The sequence below is a fragment of the Sciurus vulgaris genome (genome assembly GCF_902686455.1).
Source record: "Sciurus vulgaris genome assembly, chromosome: 7".
In the NCBI taxonomy this organism is placed as follows: Eukaryota; Metazoa; Chordata; class Mammalia; order Rodentia; family Sciuridae; genus Sciurus; species Sciurus vulgaris.
This window is the reverse complement of record NC_136467.1, coordinates 149,170,643-149,194,907: the sequence shown is the minus strand read 5'-3', so window position 1 is coordinate 149,194,907 and position 24,265 is coordinate 149,170,643. Positions and strand designations below refer to the sequence as shown.

Sequence of the window (24,265 nt, the reverse complement as noted above, 5' to 3'; positions counted from 1 at the left end):
CTAGACTGCCATCATAAACCACAAACCGGTTGGCATAAAACAACAGCAATTTGTTGTCTCCTAGTTCTAGGAGGTAGACATTCAAGTTCAAGGTGTTAGCAGAACCATATTCCTTCTGAAGATCTAGGTAAGAATCCTTCTTTGCCTCCTTCTAACTGCTGGTATCTCCCAGCAGCCCTTGGCTTGCAGACACATCAGTCCAGTCCTGATGTATCTTCACATGGCCTTCTGCCTTGTGTATGTGCCCATCTCCCTCTTTTTTTTTTTAATATTTTTTAGATGTCGATAGACCTTTATTTTATTCATTTATTTATATATGGTGCTCAGAATCGAACCCAGTGCCTCACACATGCTAGGCAAGCGCTCTACCACTGAGCTGCAACCCCAGCTCTCCCTCTTTCTTTTAAAAAGACACCCTTACCCTAATTCAGTGTGATCACATCTTGATCTGCAAAGACTCTCTTTCCAGATAAGCCCACATTCACAGGCACTGGGAGCTGTGATTCGGATATGTCTTTTTGGGACTACAACTCAACCCCAGACAATTCCTAACTGATGGAAATGACCAGAGCAATGACCTAGCATAGGGCTGTCAACTTGCTTATGAAATGGTCCTAGGCGAAGTGAAGAACTTCAGGAAAGATGGAAGATAATATTGAGTTGGACAGGCCAGAGAAGTCTTGAACACTCAAAGAGCATGCATGATTGAAGGACAGAATTTTAATCTCATGTCAAAATCAATATGGAAGCTGGATGTAGGAGAGCTTATTGGAAGTGAAGCTAAGAAGGTAGTTGACAGATGTCTCCATAGCCCAAAGGTGAGAAAGTAGGCAGAGAAGGGTCTAGGAATTTTTCTTTGTTGTGTCCAGCAGTAGCTAAAGGGGTCATCTCCCTCAAGCATGTGTGTTCCATCCTAGGATGCTCAAAACATTGTTGAACAGCTGGACAGATGGACCAAGTAGGCTTGCATCAGTACGGATGGGGGGGGCGGGGAAATGCAACTGAACCTTCAGAGGTGAGGCGACAGGTGGCTCTGTAACAAGGTGAGGGTGAGGAAACATTGTCAGTTAGGCGTCGGTTAGGTCAGGCTCAAGGGGGTGGTGGGGAGGGGCAGCTGAGTGGTAGAGAGCATGCTTGGCATATGCCAGGCCCTGGGCTCCAGGTGTGCGGGACACGCATAGTCAGTCTAATCACTTGGCACCTGTTGGAGGCAAACTGAATCCCTCTCATTCTTGCACTACCTGCCACACACTGTCCACCATAATATGTGTCTCCTGACATTTCTTCCAGCTTGGCCTCTGGAGTGCGGTTCGCAGAAAACTATTCATGGTTGTGTTTTGCACACAGTAGGCCCTCAGTACAACTTCCATGAAAGGAATGCACGAATGAATGGATTCCTACGTTTAGGCCAAATGGAAAGATTCCCTGGATCTCCACTCTGGATTTTAGACTTCTGTGCGTTTCAAAACGCTTGGCACATAGTGAGCACTTGTTGAACCAAACAGAATAAATCCGATTCGCCCAGTTCCGCCCTGGCAGCGCGAGGTCTGCATTTGGCAGGATGACAGAATTCACTGCTATTAAATTCTTATGTAAGAGTTAATGACCCTCGGGCCCACTTGACATCCCTCCCACGACAAGGGACGGGAAAGGAGGCGAGGGCACTATTTACAAACACAGTTTGGGGGCAGAGGCACAGACTCATTTCTCGTACCGGTTCCCCACAGAGACCTTGGAATCCCGCTGCAGGCTGGGCATGGGGCGCAGCGGGGCGGCGAGCCGCGGCTTTCGGGCGAGACGTTTTCGCCCCGCGGGCAAGGCCTGCCCATCTGGCACGGCCTGCGGGAGCCCCGCACTCCGCCCCGGGCTCTGGGTCTGCGGGTGACAGCGGCCCCCGAAGCGGGCTCGAGCTCAGGGCGCGCCCCCGGGCCCCCGCAGGCGCCGGGCGGCCTCGGCGCGGCGGCCCCACCCGGCGAGACCCGGCGCGCCGCGCGCACTCCGGCCGCCCCGCCACGGTGGGCGCCGCGCCGAGGCGGTCCGGGGGAGCGCGGGCCGCGGCGCGGGCGGAAGATGGCGGCTCGGCCGGGCCCCGGGCGGCCGCGAGGGGCCGCGGCGCCGCGCGCTCGGCTGGGCCGGCTCGGCTAGAGCGGCGCCTGGGCCGCGGCGCGGCCTCCTCCCCGCCCGCCCGCGCCCCGCCCCGCGCCCGCCCCTCCCCGGGCCGCGGCCGTGCCCCGCGTCGCGCTCCCCCGGGATGGCCCGCGCGCCTCAGCGCTGCCTCTCGGAGCACTCGGCGGAGCGGCGGCGGCCGCGCTCGGGGGGCGCGCGGCGGCGGCGGCGGCGGCGCGGCGCGTGAGGCCGCCTCTGGCCGAGCGGGCGCCGCCAACATGTCGGATACCAAGGTAAAAGTTGCCGTCCGGGTCCGGCCCATGAACCGCCGAGGTGAGGAGCTTTCCGCTCGCTTTTATTTCTGCTCGGGCGGGCGGCGGGCGGGGGCAACTTTGGAAACTGCGGGGCGGCGGGGCCGGGGCGGCCGGAGCGCGGCCAGGGCCCGGCGCCGGGCGGAGGCAGCGCCCGCAGCGGCGCGGCCACCCGGCGCCCGGGGCGCCGTCCCCGGCTGGCCGCCTCCCGGGACCGCGCGGCTGGCGGGAGGCGCGGATGCTCGACTTTGCAACGTTGGTGTGCCCTGTGTTTCAGAACTGGAACTGAACACCAAGTGCGTGGTGGAGATGGAAGGGAACCAGACGGTCCTGCACCCTCCTCCTTCGAACACCAAACAGGGAGAAAGGTGAAGCGCGTTCCGAGAGGGCGGTGGGAGGACCCAGCCCGCGGGGTCCTGCAAGTTTGAGCCAGGAAAATGGGAGTGCTCGCTCCTATTGTTAGGAGGGCGGCTTCAAGTTTGTCGCACGCTGCTGTTTGAAGCGGTTGCAAGTCCAAGTTCCTCTCTTCCCTCTGTTTCCCCCACCCCCGCCGCTCCGGTTCCCTCCCATCCCGAGCGGTGTCAGTCAGACCCGGCATTCCGGCCACCGCCAGCATCGGTCAGCTGCGTGCCGGGTGGGCTTCTAGCGAGGGGGGCGTATGGAACCTGGATAATTAGTTCAGTGGTCACATTTTATGGATAAGAAAACTGAGGCCCGAAGTGGCAAGTGACCAGCCCAAGGCCTTCGTGGAACCCAGCGCCGGCGATTCTTTCCTTCTGGACTTCCTTTAGCAGAATTGTTTAGGGACATTGTGTGTAAGGTGGGGGTGTGGTGGGGATAAAGCAAAAACAGTCTTGTAGGATGCAGACTCAGGCTGCACCATTTAAAATCTCTTTTTTTTTTTTTTTTTTTTGTTGGTGCTGAGTAGAGATAATGCCTGAATGTAATGCGCGAATTTTGATTTTCAAGGAAACAAAAGTAGCGCCCTGAACTGTGTAGACACTGGAGGGATGTTTAAAAGGGGGCTGCATTTCCTAGATCGCAACATATTTGCATTTGAAAAGTGGTGACTGCTGGATCCTTATTAATTCTGCTGTGTTCCACGCAGCACTATGGGAAAATGCCCTAAAATAATTTGAATATTTGGCATTTTTCTGGTAAGCCCTGGAGAAGAAATGTGTTGGAATTCATTCAGTATGGCAATTCAGTAACTTGAAAAAAATATAAAAGAAAAACCGGGATTCTACCAAATTATTTCCTCTTGGAAATGAGTATGAGTTTGTTTCTAAAAGTCACCTGTTGATTGACAAGCTACAATGTAGTAATTTTGCTCTTAAGAGATTTTCATTGAAGAGAGACTCTGAAGTAGTGTTTGTTACTTTATTGCTAAAGGAGGCAGCTGCTGGTATTCAATAATAATGTGGCTGCTCAGGCCCACTTTTGCTAAATTTGGGGAATGACGTTATGAAGAGGTAAGATTGGGATTCTTTGCTTTTTGTGTTGAGCCTAGCAATTTTTATCTAATTTGCCAACATGTTGCTACCCTTAGCAGATTCTTATGGTGATATTAAATAGCTCAATTAAATTTAAAATGTTGTTAAATACTTTTAAGTAATGGATTTATCCTTGCACAGTATTTTTTTAGATGCATTTAAAATATTTTGTGGTATTTTTAGATATAGCAGAATAGATAGTATATTTCATGGTGATAGTAAGTAAACTCACTAAGTTAAAATATTTACTTAAATTATATGACAATACCAAAGTCCTCCCCTTTTCCTCAAAAAGGGGTACTGTTTTATTATTTAAGAAAAGAATTTTTTTTTTTTTTTTTTTTTAATGGGTCAGATCCTTCAAGGCTGTCTGGAAAACAGGTATAACATTTTAACTCCTGTAGCTGCTTCTTCTGTTTTCCTAGCTGGGGTGGCACCTTCTTGTCACTCCACAGGAGCACTACTGTTAGCTACTGTTTAATGAAACAAAGCCTTGTCATTTGTGCAGAGAAACAGGCTTAATTTTTGTGGAGTATGGATAGAATCTATAACTGTGGACTGTGCTAAATAATTAGTTGATCATTTTTAGGGCTGCCACATCAGTTGCTGATCAACTATTTTCAGTAAAGATTTTAAAGATGATTTTGGTATTTATTCCATTGGCTTTCTTATTGGGATAGCCCCTGTCTGGAGCTAGAGACGAACATTGAAATATGGGTGTTCTCATTCATCCTGTGACATGTGATGCTTTGTGTTGGTGGATGGGGCCCTTTTTGTGGGATTCTGCTGTGTCCTGGCCATTCCATTTATAAGCAGGAGAGTCAACTCACTCCTTGTAGATGCTACTTGCAGATGAAAATTACTGTCTTTGCATGGGTGAAGACACCAAGTGCATTTTGATTTCCATTAGGCAGTTTGGTTCATGTTTCTTCAGGGAGCTTTCCCTTAAAGCAACAGTGTTTTTAAAAATAGAAACAATTACTCCCTTGGGCTCAGGGTTGATTAATTGCAGTAGCACTTCATGTTGTATTTGCAATTCATTTCTATCATTTGCTTTTGGATAATGCTCAGGGTAGGGCAAGTGTGAACCAATAGTATACTGAGAATATTATTATTTCTCATAACTAGAGATCCAAGTTTTAAAATGTAAGAGGCTCTTAAATAATATTGGCCAAATCGTGTCAAATTGAGAATTACTATTTTTCTGAAAGTTGCAAGAAATTACCAATGCTTTAGTCATGTGTGGAAATTCAGTTACTGGGTGAAAGTTTTCAGTCTTACCAGCAAGAGCAAGTGAGAATGCACTGACTTCCAGAAAAAGAAACAGTCTTAGCTTTCTTAATGTTAACCCTTTATGGATTCAAAGCCCAGACTGCTTAGTTAGGACCAAAAGATCAGAGGACTTCTGAGGGTAAAGACATTTTTTTTTTCCTGGTGCTGAAATTCTAAGATTATAATACATTACCTAGGTCCAGGTTAAGAGTTGACTGGAACAGTAAGACATATAAATTTGTTTCTTAAAATAACATTGCCTTGCTATTCAGGAGCCATTTACAGAGTTCATATGAATATTATGCTTGGCACAGGGTATCCAGAGATAACTTCAGGTCTGCTACCCATTCCAGAGGTTCTCAACTTAAGAGTTGTGGGAAGAAAGATGAAAAAAATATTTAAAATACAATGTGGTAATTACACGGGTATATACTTTTGCCGTTATACGTACCTTATTATTTGGACATTTCCCTGTTTCCTCTCCTGTCTTGCCCTGAGGCTGTGAGCTTCCTGAAGGCAGGTACCTTGTACCTTTTGTGCCCTGTATCCCGGCACACCGCCTGGCATGGACAGGAGGGATGTGAGCCCTGGAGAAGGACTAGGCAAGCCCTCAGGTTCTGGCAGCCTGCAGAGACAGGTGGCATTGCGCTGGTCTTGCGCATGCCAGCAGTGTCTGTTCACTTTTGCAAGGTGGGGTAAAGTCCTTTGTCAATAAAAATGAAAGTGTGCTGCCACTGATCACTTCTGCGTGATTATACTGTGTGAGTCTGAGCACGCGGTGTGGAAACAAGGCCATTTGCTGGGGCGGGGGGGGGGGGGGGCAAGAATCCCTAGGGTGCCTGAGTGGATAGAATAGAAAGTGAAAAGTCTTCCCCTCACTCCTGCTGTCTCCTTCTCTCCTCATCTTACCTTTCTGGAAAAAAGATTATCAAAGTCATTTATTTCTCATGCATTTTCTGGCATATATAGTCTATGTTGACCTACGTATGCAGTCAGTATACCTTGCATGTATACATATGTATACATATACATGTATCTTAACAAATACTTTTTTTATTGTTCAGTACCCACATATATAGAAGACTCACTCACCCTTTCTGACATTTTGTATGTGATTTTTTTTTTTTCTTTTTCCCCCTAGTGCGGGGGAGCAAACCCAGGGCCTTGGGCTTGCGAGGCAAGCACTCTGCTACTAAACTATGCCTCTCGCTCCATAGTGGTAGGGTTTGTCTTTTGTTCGTTTGTTTTTTTTAAATATAGTTCATTGGCCTAAGAATCCAATCCTTATAACTTTTGGAAAGTGAAGCTTTCTTAGGAAAGAGCATGATGGAACTTGCTTTCTACAGGAATTTGTCATTATTTTATGTAAGTGAATTGTAAGCATCCAAAGTAAAGCATGCACCTAGCCGAAGTAAGAAGAAAATATTGGGCTTAATATGGGCTCTTAGTCAAAAAACATCAGAGTCTTATACTTCTGATTTTTTTCCACTCTGCAGGGTGTGGAGTGTACCTTGCAGAGTCTGAGGAAGAGTTCCGTGGGAGAAAGCCACTCCTTGGTCACCTGCATGTATATTTTCTGGTTTATACCTCTGAGTTTTTATTTCCAAGCTGACTTCACTTGCCACTCCAAAGTCTTCTAGGGTATTTCCTCCCATTCAAGGGTCTCTGTAGACCAAAAATTTAAAAATTAGTGAAAGTCACACAAAATTAGAAATGTAAATCACCAAAGAAACAGTAATATTCCACATTATCAAATCCTTTTCAGGGCTTTGAGTTGTTTTCTATGTTGTTACTCTTCTCTCTGGCTTTATCGTAGAGTATATTATACAAAAGTAGAGGAGTTTTAGGTTTCATTAATAGAGAGGTGTGCATTCTTCAGGCATGGCATTAGTGGGATTTTTAAGGAGTATCACAGTGGGATGTTTTTATTAGCTGACTATGTCTTCAGTTTGTTTGAAAATAAAGGTACATGGAAATCTCTCTTAAAAACAAATTCGAGAATATAGCTCAGTTTGTAAAGTGCTTGCCTGTCAAGCACAAGGCCTTGAGTTCAATCACCAGCACTGCAAAAAAAAAAAAGAAAAGAAAAAAAGTTTGAAAGCAATTATAATGCAGTATAGTTTAGAGTGATTTGAAAATTATTTTTGATACAGTCCACGTTTCAAAATGCATTTGACATTATAAACCCATGTATGCGTGTATGTGCATTTTAAAGGATCATGGAAGTATAGTTCTAAATATACAGTGTCTTTATTCTCTTCTGTTCATTTAAAACATGGTAGTTGTATAATCCAGTGACTTGGGAGGCTGAGGCAGGAGGATCACTAGTTCTAGGCCAGCCTCAGCAACTTGGTGAGTCCTTAAGCAACTTAGAGAGACCCTGTCTCAAAATAAAAATAAAAGGGTTGGGGATGTGGCTCAGTGGTAAAGTGCTCTGGGTTAAATTCCTCATGCCAAAACAGAACAAAAAGATGGTTGTGACTTACCTGTGATTTCACAACCCACTAATGAGTCACAAACGGATAATTTGAAAACACAGGTTTAGTGGGTAAGAGTTTGGGCTTTGTTTCTGCTTTCTTATGTTGTTCTTTTTAAAATCAGTGTGAAGTCATAATTTATAAAGTTCTATAATTTATAAATGTTAATAGTAAAAGAAAAAAAAAAGTCTCTTCTTCATTTCTTTCCCCAGAGGCAACCAACCATTTTTAGTGGTTTTAGTTCATTCTTTTGGAATTTCCCTCCCTATTTCTGAACGAGATACTGGTAGTGCTACTTTTTGATCTGATCTTTCACCCCTACCCCTGGAGTCTTTCTGTCTCTTTCTACCATATAGCACCTTTGGTTGGATCAGTATTTGGAGTTTACATAATTTATATTGACCACGCAAAACACTGTTTACAGTTGAACCTTGTACAGCTGAACCCTGTCTTACCAGACTTTTTATGTTCTCTGGAGTGACTGGTTCTTTTTCTTTCTTTAGTTTACTTATTTTTTCTGTGAATTCAGCGAACTGTCAGCCTCTTGACCAAATCTCCTCTCAAGACCTGCCCATCCAGGTGTGCGCTCAGGGTCAGATCCGAGGTTTCTCCTCCGCCCTCTGACGGGCTTCTTTAGTAACTGGTGGCTGTCTCTGCTGGGAGCAGCTGTCTGTCCTTGGGCTCCCCTTCACCATCATCTCGGGGTTCCTTTTACACCTATGTGGAATCTGCGTTTCCTTTGTTTCCCTTTTCTTTCTTGATTTACTGCCTCAGTTTTGTAGAGCTCCTTCCATAGCTTCCTGAGAAAGCGTGCTTGGGAGGAAGGTTTTTTGAACACTTGATTAGTATTTGGTATTTACATGATTTATATTGACCTCACTGATCCACCCACTTACCTCATTGATAGTTTGCATGGGTATCAAATCTTGCTTTAAAGACCTCATTCCAATGCCTTTTATCTTCTAGTGATTCTGGTGAGAAGTTGTTTGAATTTCTAATCTTTTGGATGCCACATAGTTTTTTCCTTTTTGAATCTCGTGGGATAGTCTTTACTTTCCTATTTTTGTGAAATCACAGTGGGCCTTTTTTGTGTGTGTTGCGTGGTACTAGCCAGGAATCGAATCCAGGGCCTCTTCCCTGCTAGGCGAGCGCTCTACCACTTGGCTACATCTCCAGCCCTTTTCAAATTTCATTTGAGATAGTCTTGCTGGGTTGCTGAGGCTGATCTCAAATTTGCAGTTCTCAGGCTTCAGCCTCCCTAGTAGGGCTTCCGGGTGTGTACTACTGTTCCTGCTAAGAGTTTTGACCTGGAAGCTCACATTCTGACAGAAATTCTTGAATTATTTCATTGACAGATTTTTCTTCTTTATGATCTTTGTTCTTTTCCAGAACACCTATTTGGACATGGTGTTTCCTGAACTGGTTCTTTAGTGGTTTTATTTTTCTTTCTATTTTCTATTTCTATTTCTATTTCTATTTTCTATTTCTAGTCTCTCTGTCCTGCCTTCTTCCTTTATCTCCCAACCCTTATGTTTAATTTATCTTTTCTGGTATTACAGTTGTAATTTGCAAGAGCTCTTTTCCTGGTCTCTCTTTTTCTTTCTTTCTTTTCTTTCTTTCTTTCTTTTTTTTTTTTTTAATAGCATTCTATTCGTGTTTCTCTGTTGTGGTATCTTCTGTCGAAGAACATTCATGATACTTTTCTTTGTATAGTCTGCTTTTTTTCTTTTTCCTAAAGTGCACAGCTTTGTTTGTTCTGGTCTCTTTTATCTTCTGGATTTTTCTCAGATGTCCCAGTATCCCAGCTAGGCTCTAGGGTTCTGTAGGACAAGGACTATGTGTGATTTCTTTTTGTATTTTCAGTAGTTAGATTCAATAATTCGCAGCACACTGAAAACATTTTGTAAATTCTCTCTGCAATGACTATTTATTATTATAATTAAAAATGCCTGTCAAATCCCTTTTCCATTTAACTTGCAGCAAAAAAATAAAAAGAATTATTTCCTTTCTCATAAGAGGATAGATGAATGCCAGAATCGAACATAGTTGCTGCTGTAGACAGCTTTCAATTGCCCACATCCATGAAGGTAATTAGCTGTGGTTAGGACAATATGCTGCAGGGGGTTGGGAAGGCGGGGAGGACAATTTTTAATCATAATTTTTCATCACTGTTGCAAAAACTTGGTGTTAAGAAGTTCAGCCACTCTAAGAGGTGTGTGTTTATTGGGCTGGGGGAAATTGTCACGAGAAATTTTCAGAATACCAAGTTGGCTTCTTATCACCCTACCACTTAGCTTTTTCTGGCAAAATCTAGCAAGAGAGAAGTAGGAAACTTGGATTGTTTCTAGTTGGCAATAAAATTACACCTGCCATGCACTCCTGTTTTTTAGGAAAATTCATAGACACAAGTTTCTCCCAAATAGTGGCATCTCAAAGACTCCAGGGTTCTCAGAATTACACAAGTCAAGTCACTTCTTCTCAGGTCTTCCCCAGAGCCAGGGCGCACAGGTCTGTATGTGTTCAGAATATACAGGCGTTTTCAAAAGGCTCCCTGCAAAGGGAACAAAAAGCAGAGAAGTCAAGGAGACCGGTAGAAACACTCAGAAAGATTACTTTGTGTCTTGACAGTGAAAGAAGTTTATTGACAACAGCTCTGTCATCAGCCAAGAATGATTTATTTGTATGAGACTCAGGAACTGTCTTTATAAAAAAAAGATCACTCTACCAAATATTTCTGGAAATTTACATTACATTCCTCCTCCTTGGAAATTAGTTTTTCGGGCCTTTTACCTTCCAACATCTAGATGGAAACTAAGCACATGCAAAAACATTAGGTTTTCACATCTTTAAAATTCGTAAAATAATGCATGATTCTTATCTTGGATTGTAGACCTCAGTTTCAGAAGGAAAAGTACAGAGGAGAGCCCTCCCAGACCCTCAGGAGAACCTGGGAGTCCAAGCCTGGGGCTTGACTGAACCTAGTGATGAGTCCCTGTCACTGTGAAGTCAGCACTCAGTGTAGAAATGCTTTACCAAATTCTCCTTTCAATGAATTTTTCACATCAAAGCACAATTGTGTTATCTTTCTAAAAATTGCTTCCATACTTTAAAATGTTTTTTGCCTAAGTGACTTTATAAGGAGCATGGCAGAAACAAGGGGCAGAGGAGAGTCCTTGTCCTACCAAGCCCAAAGAAACAATCATTCTTAATTTTCCTCTGCCTTCTTCTTGTCCTTGCCCATGTAATGTAAATATTTGTGTTTAGTGCTTCTCCCGTTTATATTTTGTCATGCTACATAGCTTTCACAGTTTTAACTTTCATAATTGAATGTAGTCTGTTGAATCTCCTAATTTGTAATGATTTCCCTATTTTTAGACCTCAGGGCTGTTTCTCTTAGCAATTATAAAAACAGCATCTTTTCAGAATCCATGCTTATTAATTGAAAGGCATATCTTCTCAAGCTTGTTAACCCAAAAACCTATTTTTTAAAATTCTGTGACAACATAAGCCAATTTTCTTTTGCTATAATGAAGCTCAAAGTGAATGGTTTTTAGATTTTGAGTCTGAGAGGGGAAATGGAAAGGATGATTTGGGGAGGCAGTAAGAAGACAAGCTTCCATCAATCCCTCAGTTGAACTTGGAGACTTGAGTGTGCTTGGGAACCCTGTGGAGGGCCCCAGCCCTAAGGCTGGAACTCAGTAGGTCTGGGGTGGGCCTTGAGAATGTGCATCTCCAGCCAGTTCCCGGGAGAAGCTGGTGGCTGGTAGTGCAGGACCGAACCTCGAGGAACTGACCTAGACCAGCACGGTCTAACAGCATTTTCACTTGTAATGGAAATGTTCTCTATTTCCACTGTGCAACATGGCTACCGCTAGCTTTATGTGATTATTGAAAGGTAGTGAGTGGGACCGAGGAACTGGGTTTTAAACTTTATTTTTTTCTTTGATGTAAACAGCTGCATGTGACAGGTGGCTACTGCATTGAATAGTGCAGGTCTAGACAGTGATCCTCAACACTGACCCCACGTAGGCATCACCTGGGACCTGGGTTCCAGCCTTGCAGATTCTAGCTTCCTTGGGCGCACTGCACTTGGTACACTGGGGTTTTTAAAAAGCTTTCCCAGTGTTCCACTTAATATTGTTGCTTAACAAACCATTCCCAAACGCAGGAGTCTACAACGACCATTTTCTTAAGCCCAAGGGTTGATTCGGGAATCCAAGTGGGGCAAAGTAGATATTACTTTTCTCTGCTTCATGGTGTCCAGAGGTGTAGCCACCTGCAGACTTGACCAGGATGCATGTCCAAGAAAATTAACAGCTTCTACAACTAGCTGTGATCAAACAGCTTTAATTAAATTATACTTCTTTTTCTTAACTCACAGGCTTGGCACTTGATTCTCATGAGTGGCCAAGGTTGAAAACCCAGTTTCACAACTTAAGGGCCAACTAGCCAGGAGTGTCTAATTAAAATGCCTCATTATTTGTTTTTACTGGTACGGCAGGGAGGGGGGTTTGTATCTAGGAGTGGGTACTTGCCTGTCCTTTTGCCTGGTAGACTTGCTGGGAAGCACAGTTTCTTTTTCCAGTTTTAGCCTTGTGGGCTCCAGTTCCTGGCTTCAGGTCCTGTTACTGGGGGGCCCTCCATGCAGACGAGGGGATCTGGGCCTTGGAGAAGCAGAAAGGGGTAGCGGATGGAGTGGGAATGCAGGGTGCCGCCTGGTTCTGCCAGCGACACGGGCTGTATCTCTGAGCTAGCTGTGGATGGATTGCGTTAGCCTCTGAAGCTTTTTCATCTTTAAAACTGAGGGCTGGACTACTTGGTTTCAAAGCGCCCCTCTGGCCTCCCAAGTTCTGACATTCAGATTTCTCCCAATTTACCCAATGAAGCACTAGGTTGAGTCAAAGTAGATCACATCTGTAAGGATTGCAGTGGCTCCAGCTGACCGGGGAGGTCAGCATGGCTGCTCTTGGGAGCCTCCATTAGCCTGCAGTCGCTGACGCCAGGGTCGAGGTGTCAGGTGAAGTAAGACAGCGCCAACTCCAGATACCCGAAGTCGTTATCAGCTAGCTGGCGACGGGCCTGGCTCCTCACAGCATTGTGCAGGCTCCCACCATGGACGTGTTTGCCTGTAGGACATTATAAACATCATTGGATTTGGAACTTTGCAGTTAGTTTTCATCTAGCTTTGTGTGTGTGTGTGCGCGCGCGCAGGCGCGTGCGCCCGTGCTGTGCAGGGTGGGGTTGGTGGGCGGTGATGGTTAAGCCTTCCTGGCAGGCGACCGCCTTATGTCTGGGGTGGAGACAGGGCATTTCCAGAGCTGTTAGCATAAAGCTCCCTTGGGCAGCCTGCTTTATTTCTGAGTGTTCCGGGACCCCCTGCCCAGCTCCGGTCGATGCCAGTGTTTCCTGTCTTCCACCGTGGGATGAACTCCCTGGGTGTGCGCCTCCTCTCTGGTTGTGCCCTCCTCCCCTTACTTTTGAAAGCAGGGTGGGGTTACTGATTCCACATGGCCCTTCAGAGTCTGGTCTGCAGGTGTGATAGGAGCTTTGCTGCTGTCAGAGGAGGGAGGCCAGAGGCTGGAGCAGAGCGTCTGCTTGCCCTTCCCTGAGGGGAAGAGCCTTCCTGTTTTAAAAGGGGACAGGAAGGACGCCTTTGAGGAAAGGGAAGCTTTTGCCCTTTTCTGTTGGCTCTTTGTGTTGTCTGGAAGAGACTCTCCCTAGACTGGACACCCACCACCAGTGACCACAAACATCCACATTGCTCAGGCAGGGAGTCCCAGAGGAGTATGGGGAGGGGCGAGTGATGGTGGAATGCACAGGAGTTCTTTTGTGAACAGATTTGTCCCAATTTGTGGAAGAGCCATGTGTAGTTTGTTGAAAAGATTAACAAGCTTTTAAATACACTTATGTTCTGGCCAGGCATAGTGGTGCACGCCTGTAATTGCAGCAACTTGGGAGGCCAAGGCAGGAGGATGGCAGGTTCAAGGCCAGCCTCCAAATATAGTGAGACCCTGGGATATAACTCAGTGGTAGAGCACCCCTGGGTTAAAAAAAAATCTATACATACACACCTGTTCTGGGGTTTATTAAAACAGTGCTCACAATTGATTTTTGTACCCATCTCTCTTACTATCTCAGCTAAATAGAATGTGCAAAGAGATGTAGCTGAACTTGCAGTTGTGATGGGAACGTTTTAAATTGTAAGGTTTTAAGTGGAATAGGGTTTTGGTTTTGGTTTTCCTATTTATTCTCTATCCTTAAGTACTTCTATTTATGTAGTTAATTAAAGTGTGTTCACCGTGCAAATTGAACAGAACGGTTACGTGGTTCCTGGTTACATTGTCACATTGAGAAGGATCCTCACAATTGCTGTTTCAAGGGTGGTGTTTTGAGTAAGGAGGGAGGAGTGTGGTGATAGGGGATGTTTATCAAGATCCTGGTGTTGAATTTGAGCAGCCTTATTCAGTTTTAAACATCTGCTTTTGAAGCTAGAGTTACGGTACAAATAGGTAACTTTAGCATGGTCAAGCCACTTCGGTTTTCTGAAGCCTTGAAGCAGGGCTGGCTTGGGCAGAGTAGTATTCCTTTCTTCAGGATGACAGTTTGGTCTACATTTTCATAATGAATTATGCAGTAGAAATAAATTTTCCAAAATTGCTGGTCTGCTGTAACCCTAAGGGACTTTTGTTTGTTTGTTTGTTTGTGTTTTGTTTTTTAAGTTCTCCAGCTAGGTTTTTATTTAGCTAGTTTTCCTCAAGAGTGACTTCCAGCTATCCTTGCTCATTGGTTCCCAGACTTGAGAATTTAGAGGATGATGGGAATAAATACTTGGATAAAGAGTTTCCATCTTCTTTTAAATGTGCCCAGTAAGTGAACGAAATAAAACACCACCGTATCTTGATACCTTGTTTAATAAAATAAAGGACAGTTTAACACCAGAATAGGAGGAAAGATATAATCTCAGAATTTAAACATTGGATGCATTTAATTTTGTTAAAAACATAGCACTTTAATTTTCCCCTCACCTGGGAATTGATGGAAACATTACCACAGGTGACCCCTGAACTGTGAAGTGTGATTAGAAATCCTTGGTATCTCTGATGTCTAATATTCTGTCATCTGCTAGAGTTTTGAGCCTCTTGAACTCTTTTGATCCTTCAGGTCAATGCATATTATAAATTGTTAAAGAATGCCCCTCACCACCCATAAAAACTGCCTATGCTGGCAGGTGGCACATGCCTTTTGTTTAGGTACTTGGGCGGCAGAGGGTCACTTGAGCCCAAGAGTTGGGGACTAGTCTGGGCAACATAGTAAGACCCGATTTCTTTCTCTCTCTCTCTCTCTCTCTCTCTCTCTCTCTCTCTCTCTCTCTCTCTCTCTCTCTCTCTCTCTCTTCTTTTGTTATCAGGGATTGAACCCAGGGGCGCTTAACCACTGAGTCACATCCCAGCCCTTTTTATTTTTTATTTTGAGACAGTGTCTTGCTATGTTGCTTAGGGTCTTGCTGAATTGCTGAGGCTGGCTTTGAACTTGCAATTCTCCTGCCTCAGCCTCCCAAGCTGCTGGGATTACAGGTGTGGGCCACCACCATGCTTGGCCTAAGACCCCATCTCAAGAGGGAAATAAAACCCCAGGAATACCAGAATCCCCCTTATTTGTTTAAATGGCAGGTTATATGTTTGTTTTCATAGTTTGATTATTGAAAAAAGCCTTGATGATCATTTAAGAAGTCAGCCCAAATAAAATTCAAGAATTTTAAGTATTGTAGGTTATTAAGGACAGGTTGAGTGTCGCTTATCTGAAGAGTTTGGGATCAGAAGTGTTTTGATTTGAGTTTTTCAGGTTCTGGAGTATTTACAAACATCTAAAGAGATATCTTGGGGATGGAATTCGAGTCTAAACACGAAGTGTGTTAATGGTTCCTGCGCACCTTCCACACTTGGCTCGAAGGCCGTTTTAAGTGATGTTTTTGTACTCTTGAGTTCTGCTGTGAACCATCACGTGAGATCAGGTGTGAGTTTTCCACCTGCGGCATCATGTGGACTAGGAAGGCTCCATCTGTATCTGAGCCCCAGCTTTTATGCTGGATGAAGAGAAATTTCATCTCTGCCTTTTGCAGTGTTTTTGAAGACATCAGTGGACTATAAATAAATCATTTTATAAAACACCGTCAAATGGTCAGGAGCATTGACTGGGGAGATAACTGCTTCCTTGACTGTGAAATCTGGGGCAAATCCCTTAATTCCCTGTGCCTTGGTTTCCTCATCTGTAGAGCTGGGATAATTGAAGTACAGACTGTAGGGTCATGAGGGGTTACCAGGTGCTGACAGTTTTATCATTTTTACTCCCTGGGACACTTGAAGATTGTTGACTTGGCTTTGTTTTTGATATTGCTTCTTACTCATGCAGATTTTTTTTTTTTTTGATTCATTCTGTTATTTATTTTTCCCTTCCCCCCACCCCTCCTACCCCTCTTTTCCCTCTATACAGTCCACTCATTCAGGTTTTAAGAAAGGAAGTTTCTTTTTAGAACCTAAAAAAACCAACCAAACAAACAAAAAATGGTCTCAGAATTTCATTTTTAGGTCCCATGCTTTTTTGGATGACTTTTTGTCTAAAGGGGCCGATTTCATGGCTGTGCGTTGGGAAGACTGCTTTGGGAGGTCGGTCAGGCACGTGCGGCTTCTCAGCTGCCCGGAGCACAGGAACACTGCTTTGCTGAGGTGGGTGCCGTGGGAAATCCTACAGAGCAGGCGCCCACCAGTCTCTGGCTATTGGGCAGTCATTCATCTAGGTAAAAAGTGTGCATCCAGAAATCGTGTGTGAATACCTGTAGGAAATAAAGGTACTTGAGAGAAGTGGACGCGTTCTGAAAAGCATGTGCCGGAAGAATGAGGCTGGAGGTGGACGGCCTCGTTGCGCAGCCTGCCTGGCATGCCGGGCGCTTCACACTTGCGCGAATGGACTCGCAGTGTGTGGTCGCTGCTCTCCTCTTCTTTCCTTTGCCTATGAAGCATCTTGGCCACTCTTCAGGACCGCTGGTTTTGTAAATAAGGGAAGTGCAGGCATCTGGTTCTCCAATTTGCCTCTCCCTCCAAGGAGTGGAAGGCAGGATGCGGGAGGAGAGGAATTAGGGATGAGGACAGGCCTGCATCTTGATGCCCTTGACTTTCCAGTCTCTCCTTAAAGCTGTGACTGGAGACAGCAGCCAGCTGGGGTGCAGGATGATCCTGCAGCTGGCATGTTGTAAGGCACGTGAGGTGTGCCTTAGGTCGTCTTCAATTTTATGGTGGAAAGAGGGAAAGCCTTTTACTTGTCTAATCGTTCTTAGTAATTAGTCAGCTGTTAATCGGCATGTGTCAGCCAGAGCCTGTCAGAATTCCGAGAGTGACTCTGAGTGCATGGGAACGTTTTTACATCGGGAGTCTGAGAAGAGATTCCTCGGCAGGGTGGAAGTGGAGAGATTTCGGACCAGTTATGTGCTTCCAGGGTTGGCCTGGTTTGATTGCCAGTTTTTTTCAGAACATATTACCTGTAACTCAGTCTTTGACTTCAGCTGTGGGATCCTGGACAGTGCTGGTGGTTGATGACCAGGGAACTCCTCCCCAAGCCTCTCATTGACGGAATTCTTCGGAATTCTTCCTGTGGTGTCAGCATTGGGCCCAGTGGGAGGAGGAAGCTGGCATAGGTTGTAACCATTTCAAAGCTGTGCGTCCATCCCCTGGACACGGTGGTGTCCTTCCTCCATCCACGTGGCCCAAACCTGGATAGGTGACCACAGTAAGTTCTGTGCTGGGAAAAGCTGTGCAAACGGGTCATCACCCCTGAGAGTCGGCAGGCTTCATGAGGGCAGAGCCCCTCTTGTTATTTAGCATCTGTTTCTTCTCTCTTCTCTTCTCCCAGCAGCTGACACATGTGCGTACCTGGCAGGTGGCTTCTAGACATGTTATGATTGGATGTAACGAGAGATATGGAAGTAAGCGTGGTGAAAACAGGAAGGGGAGTCTGGTGGAGCATTCCACCGACCGTCTGTCACATCTCTGTGGTTCGCGCTTCCAGGCTGGGCCCTGGGAGACCTCTAATTTCTGCATTAGAGTATTACATAATGACAGGCTCTGTGTGGCCCTGTGGCATTTTTGGATCACGGCAATACAAACGTAGCTCTCAATCCTTATGATGTTGACTACCACTGCCGTGGGCTGACAGTCAGAGGCTGTCACGGCACTACACTACATGAGATAAGCACCGGTCCCTCCAGCCAAGAATCACCCAGTCTTTGGCAAAAGTTTGTATCTTAAGTATTTGCTGCATAACCTACGTAGCATCCTCAGCAGCTCAGGTAACTAGTGGGAGAGAATTTTGTCTTGGGCAAGGACATGTGATCAGCATATCCTCCAGCATTCATTTCTTGCAATGCTGGAGTTGATGTCTACCCCTGAGGTGATGTGTCATCCCAGACCTGATGGGTGGTCCCTGCAGCAGCCTGCCACCGTGGGTGTCCTTGTGGGCAGAACAGAAGTGTTCCTCCTGCCATCCTGGGAAGGGGAGGTGTGAAGGAGTGGAGAGGAAGGAGAGATGCTGGCTGGTTGCCAGGCACCTCCCTCCAGCTCCACCCCAGTCCGTTGCCTGTGAATCAGGACAGCAGGGGCTGCTGGTCCTCTCGCTCCTCCTCCTCCTGGGGAGGAAGGGCCTCTGGGACCTCCTCTCATTCTCTGGTTCCTCCACGGCAGCTGGATCGATGCTCATCTTCTCTTTGCCCAGGTGGTCGCTGTCCACGTTTTATTTTCCCCTCTGGAGCACACACATCTAGGGATGCTCTCAGTTTGTCGCTGCCCCAGGGGGCATCCTGGGCAATCCCGCACATGCCGATCATGAACGCACATTGGAATGGAAGCCACAAGAGAATGGCATTCTGTGGGGGTGACTTTGAATTTATTGTATTTCTGAGTAAGCGTGCAGATTTCGTTGTCTTCGAAGACTTCACTAGTTAAGCCTTTACAGGCTTTATTTAATAAGCGCGTGTTTAACAGTTTATTTGTGACATCCCACAGGGATTACCTGATGTCCGCTGGTCATAGTTCCATGGCGGAGTCTCAGTTTGAAAGTCTCAGCAGGAAGGCAGAGGACGCCTGGCTAACCTACTGAGAGCAGGAGACCTTCACTGTAGGTCTTTGATTCGGAATTAAAGATGCAGCCGCTTATAGGAGATGATGGCCTGGCATTATGTGTGTGGGGCATTTCCTGACTTTGGAGATGAATAACCAGGCATCCTGGCTCCTGGAACCCACAGTCTTAGGAAGGGCTTTGACTAGTCTTCTCTGCCTTAAAGACAAGTTTTAGTTTCCATCTTTGAATGAATGAATGTGAGATGGGTTCTCTCTGTCTTCCCTTTTTCACAGAGCTTTACTAATGAAAAAATAGTGAACAACAACGTTTTTCTTTTACTGTTATTAAGATTTTGGGTGCTGGGGATGGAACCCGGGGCTTCATGCACGCTAAGCACCTACTCCTCCTGAGTCACACTCTAGTCCCTTCTTATGCTTGTTAATCAAAATGCTTAGGTGACTTTCTAGGGACTTGCATCTAACATTTGCATGGCTCAGTTTCCATGGGGCAGGGGAAGTGAGAACTACATTTCCTTCCTTCTTTTTTTTGAAATCTTAAGTAACCTTTTTTTTTTTTTTTTTTTTTTTTCCTGTACTGGGAATTGCATCCAGGGATTCTCTACCACTGCACTGCATTTATTTTTAGCTTTGAAACAGTGTCTCACTAAGTTGCTGAGGCTGGCCTCAAACTTGTGCTCCTCCTGCCTCAGCCTCCTGAGTTGCTGGGATCACCAGGGTGCACTGCCATGCCTGGGAACTTTGGTTCTAAGTTTAAACACCATGCCCTTTCACTGTTGAACACTTGGGAAATATAGATTAGAGGTAAAATACATCCCGTTAACATTTTGCTATGTTTCCCTTTTTCTGTGAGTACTATTTCATACTATTGAGATGAATAACTCTTAAAGTTATGAAAGCAGCAATTTTACTTTGCCTCCAGGTAGTGACACTGTCCAAAAATTTATAACACTAAGCTCAGCTCAATGTTTAGTCCAAATCCAAGTTCTGTCTCATTGAGGTTTTCTTTGTTTTGCTCTACCTGTAATATCTCCCTTCACCACCGTTTCCCTCTTCCCAGGCTGCCTTTCCCTGAGAAAGCGCTGGTGCCAAGAGGGCTATAAAGTCTACTGACCCATTAGACCCTGCAGGAGTCCTTGGAATCTTTTTTCCCTATGCAGGAAGCAGCATTGGGAGCATGACTCTGGAGCCCTGGGTGTGAAGCTCTCGGGGAGAACCTGTGGGCAGCTTGACTCGCTCTCCCTTCCAGCTCCAGTTAACGCTCACTGCCGTTATTTCCCCTGGGCTGCTTTATTGTCACTGCAACAATCCGAGCCACGAGACCCAGGAGCCATGCTGAAGTAGCAGAATGCATGGTGATGATTGGAGTAAAAACACTTTCTGACCATTTCTCAGAATTCCCTGGCCGGGAGGAGGAGGTCCGGCATCCGTGCCTGCACCTGTTGGGTCAGGTGCTGGGTTGGGTGGGATGCCAGGACCCGCCTCCCTCCTCCCCCTCCTCTCTGTTAATGAATGCGCAGATTGTCATTCTTGACTGGTTAGAGTCTTAAGTGTTTTTTTAGCTGTTCTTCAGAACTTGCTCGCTGGCAAAAATATGCTCCAGAATCTTGGCTACTTCCTGTTTCAAAATATAAATCCTTTAAGTGAAAAAGATCATTAAAGACAAATTCTGAGGGGCATGCCTGGTCATTTCTCCTGAGTATGAAAGTTGCTATGTTAGGCCACTGAGAGGTGAAATTTAAAAAAAAAAAGACACGCCTGACCTTTATCCTACCACCTACCTAGTTGAGAAATTTGAACTCCTCACCCAAACCAGTATTGCACTTCTTTTTAATTTAGTGGGTTTGTGCTTATTCCTTAGTCTAAAATTAGGACTAAAAGTAATGTGTCATCTGTCACTACAAAGGTGAATCTAAAACAAAATGACAAGGTCAAGATCAACCCTGCTGCCAGGCATGGTGGCGAACACCTTTAATCCCAGAGGCTGAGGAGGCTGAGGCAGGAGGATGAGTTCAAAGCCAGCCTCAGCAACTTAGTGAGGCCCTGTCTCTAAATAAAATACAAGAAAGGACTGAGGATGTGACTCAGTGGTTAAGGCCCCTGGGTTTGATTCCTAGTATCCCTCACCAAAAAAAAATTATCAGCCCTGATGATAATTCTCCTGAATGTGTGTGAGATTCAACATCCCAGATACCTTCAGTGCTGTGCGTTGAAAACAGGCCACTAATGAAGCACGGTTAAATTGCTTTGTTTTGAGTCACTTGTAATAATTTTTTTTCCTTCCTGCTGCTAAAAAGAGAATGGAACTTTTGACTCAGTGAAAGCCGGGTGGAATTCTGTAAGGATCAGAGAACCACTTTCTATATTGGAACTCTGAGTCTCTCAGCCATTGTTGAAATAGTGCCAATTAAAATGACCTGTAAGAGATTTGATAAAAACCAACAGAAGCCTTGCTCTTCTCCACCCATGATTTTCATGCTTGAAAACTGTTCTTAGGTAGTCAAGTGTTAGAGGACTTGTATGGCCATCCTGGTGGAAGCAATCTTTCTTTTATTACTTAGTTGAATTTGTGGATTTGAGCTTAAGCATGACTAAGCTGTGTCTCAGCATCAAACTAAGAACTACTAGAGAAAAGTAATCCAGGTTCCTAGGAAAGCTTGTTCCTTTTCATTTAGGACATCTACATTTCCTTCCGTATTTATCTACCTTTTAGATTTCTTTCTTTCTTTCTTTTATTGGTACTGGGTAGGGATGATTGGACACAGGGCTGCTGAACCACTGAGCCACATCCCCAGCCTTTTTTGTTTTTTATTTTGAGAAGAGTCTCACTAGGTTGCTGAGGGTCTTGCTAGGTTGGCGAGGCTGGCTTTGACCTTGTAACCCTCCTGCCTGAGCCTCCCGGGTTGCTGGAATCACAGGCGTGTGCCACCACGCCCCGCTACCTTTCAGATCTCTAAAAACATTCATCTGTGCTGAAATCAAGCCAACTCTGAAGCTCTGCATTGTCATCCAAGCACATGAAAAATTTACCAAGGTAGAATCTTTTTTGTCCACTTTTACATACATTCCCAAAAAAAAAAGCCCTCAAGCTGCTGACTCGCTTCAAAAAGCAGTATCCCTCCGTCCTGGGTGTGATGGAGTTCCACCTGTATTTCCTGCTTCAGTGTGACTCTGATGTTTTCTGTGAATTTTGTAAATTCGGCTTCCTTGTACTTTATTCATTAACTGTGTTGGGTACTTATTTTTTTTTATCTTTGCTGTTTTTGACATTTCAGGACAAAAGAGAATAAGGTTATACAGTCTCCTGATGTCAGCCTTTTTTTTTTTTTTTTTTTTTTGTGGTGCTGGGTGTAGAACCCAGGACCGCACAGGTATTGGGCAGGTGCTTTACCACTGAGCTATGTCCCTAGCCAACGAATTCAACTTTCGAGAACCACAGGCAAGTTTTACCAAAACATCCTTTCAGGCTGGGAAATGAGCACAGCTTGTCAGAAGTAGAAGACTGGACTTCCTCGAGTATCATCTGCCTCTTGTGTGCCCTTTTCAAGACTGTTTTCTGAGGGCGAATGAGGAGGCTTACCAGGTGAGCAGCTAAAAGAGAACCAAGAGAGTAATTAGGAGTGGATTCGACCTAAGCTGAATAATTATTACTGCCCGGATAACATACTTTCAGATCATCTTTATTAAGGTTGATTTACCGAAGGTGAAATGCACCCCTGTTAAGATGCCCTTTCTTGAGGCTTTGCAGTCGCACCAGACCAGGTGGTGACCCCCATCGTCGCTGAGGTGGGGAGGGTCTGTCTCCTGGCACCTCTCCATAGTGTAAAACCCTTTCTACCCTTGGTCCTCCACCCCATTTCCGCTGGCCCCAACATTTCAGGGGAAGCAAACCCCTTTGATGTCTAGGCCCACTGGTTAGGTCACTGCACAGGACGGAGGAAGACCTTGTCTTCATGCACTTCAAGCTCACCGTGAAGGAGGAGTGAGGACAGACAGATCTGGGTTCCACATAATCCATGTAATGTAATCCCTACATCCACGTAAGGAGCCCTGGGGCTGGAGGCTAAGACAAGCTTGATTCTGTCCATTACTGTTACGAATAAGCCAGAACCGTAGGAGAAATCACACTGAGTCGAGCAGGAGAAGATCCCTTTGAATGCACGGTGTGGACGGGCCACGGTACCCGCCAACGTGTGGTATCCGGGAGCAGAATGCCAGGACCCCTGGCCTCCGTCTGGGTGGAATCCATACGGGGTTCGCAGCACTGGCTGAGCCCCTCCTGTGCTGCCCCTCGCTCTCAGCTGTTCCTGAGGGCGGGCCAGTGGAGCCAGGCGTGCCCTGCCCTGCCCTCCCGAGTGAGCCTTCCTGGCTCCCGCGCCTTCCCGGCAGCCGGGGCTCATGTCTTCACAGATGTTCTCTGTGATTATTTTATATGGTCTCGCTTGTGACTTACTGCTTCTTACCTGTGTCTCAGCATTTGCAGGAAAAGCTTGACCGTTATGGCCCTTTCAAACCCCTTCTCTGATGCCTTACCACGTTTTCACTGCGTCTAAAACACCATCCTGCATTCATCAGTAAGTAGGTGCCGCAAAAGAGGAAGAAACTCTTGCCAGTTGAGCCATTCAATCATTTTTTAAAATCTGTTTTAAAAATAATTTTATGTATTTATTTATTTTTAATATCTTTGTTTTCTTGTGGTGCTGAGGATCCAACCAGATGCCTGGCTAGGCAGGTGCTCTCCCACTGAGCTACAACCCCAGCCCCATGAACCATTAAATCTTGATTGCTAGGTGAATCCAAATTCTAAAATATTTTAAAAGGCGGGAAAATTGCCGTTCAGGTTGAGTATCTCTTATCTGCGATGTTTGGGACTGGCGGTGTTTTTTCAAATTTGGGGGATATTTGCATATATGTTATGAGATACCTTGGGAGTGAGATCCACATCTAAATGTGAAATTCCTTTATGTTTCGTATACACCTTGTTCACACAGCCTGAAGGTCGTTCTGTGCAGGATTTTCAGTGCACCCTCTGGCTGTGGCTCCTGTGGCGATGAGGTGTGGCATTCTCCCTGTGTGGTGATGTGCTGGCACTCAAAAACCTGGGATTGGGGCTGAGATGTAGCTCAGTGGTGGAGAGGGCATCTTGCATGCTCAGGGTCCTGGGTTCTGATCCCTAGCACTAAAAGAAAGGTCTTTAGAAACTGAAGTTTTTCATGGAGACTCTGGATTTTTGGCTTAGGGATGCTCAGCCTGGACTCTGACTTCAGTCCCTGGTGGGAACGTCAGTGAGGCTGTCCTCCCAGCTCCTTTCTTGTGTGCCCTGCTCTCACGTGCTGCATGTGGTGCACATCGCAATTCTTTGCTTTTCCTTGCTGTCCTAGGAATATATTTCTGAGTACTGATAAGTAAAAGTACTTCTGGGGCCAGGGGTGAGCTCGGTAGTATAGCACATGGCCCAGTATGTTCAACTAAAAAAAAATCTC

At 45.5% G+C, this 24,265-nt stretch overlaps 1 protein-coding gene across 1 annotated transcript in view; it reads left to right on the top strand.

The window, feature by feature from the left end:
- Positions 1-2,202: 2,202 nt before the first annotated feature.
- KIF13A (kinesin family member 13A) overlaps positions 2,203-24,265 on the top strand; it is a 183,814-nt gene continuing 161,751 nt past the window's right edge. The window contains 2 exon segments of the mRNA XM_079147086.1: positions 2,203-2,439; positions 2,695-2,785. Of these exon segments, the coding sequence (XP_079003212.1) occupies positions 2,385-2,439; positions 2,695-2,785 (146 nt within the window). The 5' untranslated portion in view covers positions 2,203-2,384.